This window comes from Wolffia australiana, chromosome 4 (genome assembly GCF_029677425.1).
Source record: "Wolffia australiana isolate 7733 chromosome 4, ASM2967742v1".
In the NCBI taxonomy this organism is placed as follows: domain Eukaryota; kingdom Viridiplantae; phylum Streptophyta; class Magnoliopsida; order Alismatales; family Araceae; genus Wolffia; species Wolffia australiana.
Window position 1 is genome coordinate 7,145,262 of NC_135838.1, and position 5,451 is coordinate 7,150,712.

At 39.5% G+C, this 5,451-nt stretch overlaps 1 protein-coding gene across 2 annotated transcripts; it reads right to left on the reverse strand.

The window, feature by feature from the left end:
- Nucleotides 1-713: 713 nt before the first annotated feature.
- On the reverse strand, nt 714-3,327 carry LOC144701765 (Polymerase/histidinol phosphatase-like protein). 2 transcript variants are annotated; one of them, XM_078573517.1, is made up of 5 exons: nt 3,064-3,327; nt 2,131-2,255; nt 1,637-1,945; nt 1,388-1,557; nt 714-1,313 (listed from the first exon to the last, which is right to left on the reverse strand). In XM_078573517.1, exons 1-5 carry the CDS (start codon nt 3,301-3,303, stop codon nt 925-927), a joined length of 1,233 nt encoding a protein of 410 aa, XP_078429643.1. In that variant the 5' UTR covers nt 3,304-3,327; the 3' UTR covers nt 714-924. The 2 variants fall into 2 exon arrangements, with proteins under 2 accessions (XP_078429643.1, XP_078429644.1); XM_078573518.1 differs by having other exon boundaries at nt 2,981-3,206.
- Nucleotides 3,328-5,451: the final 2,124 nt, after the last annotated feature.

Below are 5,451 nucleotides of genomic sequence, written 5' to 3' on the forward strand. Positions count from 1 at the left end.
TTTTGTGTAGATTAGAGGTGATATATTTAATTTTCTATCAAACAAAAAGTTTTTTCCTCGATATTTTTTCAAAAAATAAATGATTAGTTTGCTTAATGTGGACTAATCTTCGTAAGTATGAGAGTTGACCATGTCAATAGACTAACCAGTGAATGTAGATTGGACTAAAATTTGACCAATAATATATAATATATCTAAATGTGTCGACTAAAGTTAGGATCAACATACCTTTCGTCTTGACTTTGTTGTCAAATGCCAACCATCCTCGTTAATGAGAAGATACTATGCATTCAATCAATGCATTTAACTCCAAACTGATTGCTTTCTTTACAGATGATGTCAGGGACATAAAATGTCAGTTGACCACATCTTGACCTACATCCTAATTCAATGACCAAGATTCGAATAGTTCGTATAGCTCTTCAGGAAATAAACCCCATCGATGAACATTCATCAAAATCAATCTAGGCGTTTTAAATGGGTGCTCTTTAACTGATTATTCAATAATTGGAGATAGTAAGTTAAAAAACTTTAGAAGTCGAAATATATATCTGTGAATCACTGTACAAAATGAGTTTTTGAAGACTGATATTCAATGAATTAAACCCTGAAGATTAGATCCTGGAATGACCTTTAACTTCCAATCCACTAATTCACGTCCAAACTCCACCAAGCACTTGATAAAATTATATTGATCTGAATTATGAAGAGAATTCTTGCGTAATCTCGGCTGAACCATTATCATAGGTCTACCAAGGAAAAAAACTTGAGTTTTACATGATATCACAAGATTTAAGCATTCAAGAGGGCAAAGAAAAGCTTCCCCTTGACAAAAAAATGAAATTACCATTAACAAATAAGAAAAAAAATCTCTCACTAGAGAAGGGCCCTCGGCAGCCCTGGCAGTCAGATACCTTCCAAATCTCAAGCATCCTCTCTGATGATAACGGATTGGAGCTTTTGACTAAGATCCCTGATCTCAGGGGAATCTAGTTCTTCAGGGGATAACCAAGAGTTCAAGGACAGCTTAATGGCCTCATTTGGGCTAAGCATTGCCATCTTTGCTTTGTATTTCTCATCCCCAAATCCCCACAATCTTTCCAGTTTAGTAATTGATGGATCTTCAACAAAGCTTCTGATAGTTTCTTGAATAGCTTCAAACCATCGTGGCCGAGCCAGCCTGAGAAACCCAACCATAGCCATAATGGGCAGATTGATAGACCCAAGATCCGATTCTACCTGGGTTTTCCTCCCATGATAATCAGACCCTCCTATCTTCAATAGCCCGAGAGAGTCCGCTAAGTCGCCGAACACTATCAGAGTATCTCCCATTTAGCAGGGCAAAAACATAATGAAATAAAATAATTCAATTTCATATCATCATCACCTGTCATCTTTCCATCCCATCGGTAAACCTCCATGGCATGAAGACCTGAAGATGCGAGGCTCCTTATAACAGGAACAGAATTCTTCAAGGACCAGGGATGAGCCAGAGCAGAAATTCCCCCTGTTCTGCAGACCAACTTCACAACCTCTTCTGCAGGCGGCTCACTGCCGCTGCAACCATTAAACACCAGAATTCCATGTCAAAATGACAGTTTTTCCATAGGAGAAGACAAATATTAAGGGCTCGTACGTCGAATATGCAGGCCCACCATCATAAAGATAGCTGCTGAAGGCCTGCTTAAGATCTCCGACATAGCTGGCTTCGACCATGGCACGGGCGACGTGGAGCCGCCCCGGCGCCACGCCATCGCCGGCGATCTTCGCAAGATGATCCCATTCAATGGGCATTTTCAGATTACTTAGTTTTTTTAGCATGTCTCTTGCACGAAGATATCGACCTTCTCTAATGGTGGAGAGGGTCTTGCCCAGCTCCTCATGTGGCGACGGACCGTAGCTGCTGTAGTAGGCTAGGAGATGAACTGACTCCTCGGCTCCCGAACTTTCCTTTCAAGATAAACATCATTCCTTTTGGGCTGTTTAGTATAATTAAAGAAGAAATTATATTTTTGAAAAAAAATTGTATCAACTCTCTTTTTAAGCGCAAAAAATCCATTTTTGGGCTGCGGGAGTAGAATTTTTGGAAGAAATTTGCATATAACTAAATAATGAAACCGAAAATATTACCTATGAGTGAAGATACAGCTTATCTCAACTCCAGGAATTAGTCTGATACCCAGTTTTCGGGCTGCAGCAGAGGCTTCAGATACTCCTTCCATAGTGTCATGATCTGTCAAAGCGAGAATCTTCACCTGCACAAGCACAAGGGATGAAGATTTATCGACACATACAAAAATTAATGATAGTTCTTCAAGGTGCATGAAATAAATATCCACGCGGTAACAATTTAAAAGAGGAAGGGATAATTATTATTCCTAGCATTATTCATCGAGGATATGATAATTTATGACAGTAAAGAAGCGCAAAGGATAACACATTCTCATTGATGAAAACATCATTCATTGAAAATATGAAAATTTATTGCAGCATGGAAGGGGAAAGGACAACATACTCTCCTCGATGAGAACATTAGTCATCAAGAAATTAAGTTTTATGGTAGTATAGAAGCGTAACGGACGATAAATTATCATTGATGCGAACATTTTTCATCGAAGATATGATTTTTTTAAAGAAGATATGATAATTTAGGACAGTATACAAGCGGAAAGGACAACATATTATCCTTGATAAGAACATCATTCATAAAAAATATGATCATTTATGACAGAGTAATAGCAGAATTGACAACATATTCTCCTTAATGCGAATGTTGTTCATCAAAGATAAGAAGATTTATGATAGTGTAACATATTATCCTCGATGCGAACAGTATTCATCAAATATATGAGAATTTACGGCAGTATGAAAGCGGAAGATACAACATTTTCTCTAGGACGCGATAAATATTGATCAAGAATATCAAAATCACGGGTAATTTCATCAGTGTCAGAAAATTTGTCAAGGATACGAAAAGAACCTCTAGCGAAAGGGGGGGGATGAGTGATTGATGGAACATGAGATTGATTGAATCACGTGATTAGAAGTTGCCAGATTATTCACCCCATTTCGATGAGCGCGCTCAACTACGGCCTTGGGGGACAAGAAACCATCGCTGCGATTGGAGTGACAGTGGAATTCAAACAGCATCTTCTCATCGCGCCACGGAAGAAATTCCCCGGCGGAAGAATCTGATCGAAAAGCCCAATCTTTGATATACTTGGCGGCCAATGCATGATCTGGCGTTCCCTTCTTCTTGCTCCCCTTCTTCCTCGTCTTCCTCCCTCGCCCCTCCCCCGCCATAGCCTACAGAACCTAGCTCCACTGTCCCCCCTCCCCCCCCGGAGTAGGGAAAAGTATATATGTACTGTATATATATAATATATATTTACATATACGTATTTACACATATATGTATTAAGTGCATTCGTAAAAAATAATGAGTAATCCAAAGCTTCTATTTAACCCTTGAAGAATCTTGGATTTTAGGATTCGGTAGCCGTCATCAATCGCATCACAGTCACGGTGACGGCATCATTACAGATGATGTGACGGTGACGGTGACGGAGTTACGGCCCGTGACGGTGATAGTGATGGATGATGACCTGGTCGTGACGGTGACGTGACAGTGACGGGGGGCATTGGACGGGGGACTTGACGGGACGGCCGTCATGGATGACGACCGAGAAGGATTTTTTAAGACTCTTTAAAAATCACAAAAAACCTTGATTACTGCTAGATTTAAACTTTCTGATGGCTGAGATTTCGCCACGTGGCATCACTAAATTGATTTCTTCGCATTTTGCAGAAAAGTCCTTGCATTAATGCGCACGCGCAAAAGGACGTCGCTTAAAAATAATTGGAGATATACCCCTCATATTCTCTCTCCTCCAATGGTTTTTCTTCCTGTCACGCGTGATAGTGATGCCTTTTGGTGACGGGGACGTGACGGGATGCGACAACGGGGGACGCGTGGCATGTTGTAATGGATTTTTCCAAAATCCGTGGATGTGTGACAGGATGGTGATAATCTCAAATTTTGAGGTTTTAATTCATCATTGGTAATTGAGATTATTTATTAAAAATATATTTAACCATTCTTACTTAAGAATATTTAGTTAGTGATGAGTACGGATCATCTCCACATCGAACGATGATTAAGGATTTAATTTTCTTACTATAGTGGTTGGCAATACACGAAGAAATAAATATGATAATAAAATTGGCAAAATAGTAATATCGAGGAAATGTAAGTAGAATTGCGCGAAGTGTTACGAGAACAAGGTAGAGGGTGTGACGAATACGATATTGATTGAATCCACGAACGGTATATGACAAAAAATAGAGATGAGATTATGGGGACGTAAGTGAAATGATAAATGAAAAGATAATAAAAACTATAATTATGATAATGATGATGTTAGGAGAGAAACAATGTAAGGCGAGGATACTTACCTAAGATCATTACGTTCCACCAGGATCACGGCGATTTGTGAGTGTCGGTAAGCTCCCCCTCTTCTCTTATGCTTCTTCCCACACGCCCAATACACCAAGAACACACTTGATGGATCTCAAAACTCACTATCTTTCGATCAGCCCACACAAGTAGGAAGCAATTTCAAGATGAATTTCACAATGATCCAGACCTCTATTTATACAGTAGAGAGTATGGACGGAAAGAGGAAAGGAAGACGAAGCAATGCTGAAAATTTCAGCTCAATCGGAGTTTTAGATTAAAAGTTATGGCCGTTTGAAGTTGAGTCAATCCTAGCCCTTGATTTCCTTCTCTCTCCTCATCAGCATCCTCATTTTCCGTTCCCGTTAGATAGTCAAATCGCTTGAGATTTCGTGTCATTTCGTCTCTTGCGCATGTGCTTTTTGGAGTCCACGTGTACCTGAAAAAAAGGACAGAGAAAAAACGATAAATAACTCTTTCTCGAGGTTTACGTAGCGGGACGTCCACGCGTGCCACATCACCTCTATCTCTTTTTTCTTTTCTTTTTTTATCTCTTCGTCAAAGGATTCGATCACGCCACGTGTACACGCGCGGGCTAGTGTACGCATGGCACCGCCGTCATGCAGCCACGTCGCCATTATTGTTTCAAAGAAGAAAAAGAACAAAAGCCTTTTTTGTCTTTTTGCAGATCAGTCCACGCAGCATTAATCGCGAAAAAAATTTACCCTTTTTTATTGGGCCACGTCATTCTACGCCAGAAAATATCAAAATTTGATACATCAGGAATAAATGCAATAATTGCTTCGCAAATTGCAAAATGATGATTGCTTGACTAATGATTGGCTGACGCATCAGCGAACGCTATGATTCATCGCTGTTCGACGAATCGAACGATGACATGTGGCAGCACAACTACAACAGCTAAAAATATATTTTAAAAATCATATTAATTAAAATAAATGCCCAAAAATATATATAAATAAATATTTTGACAT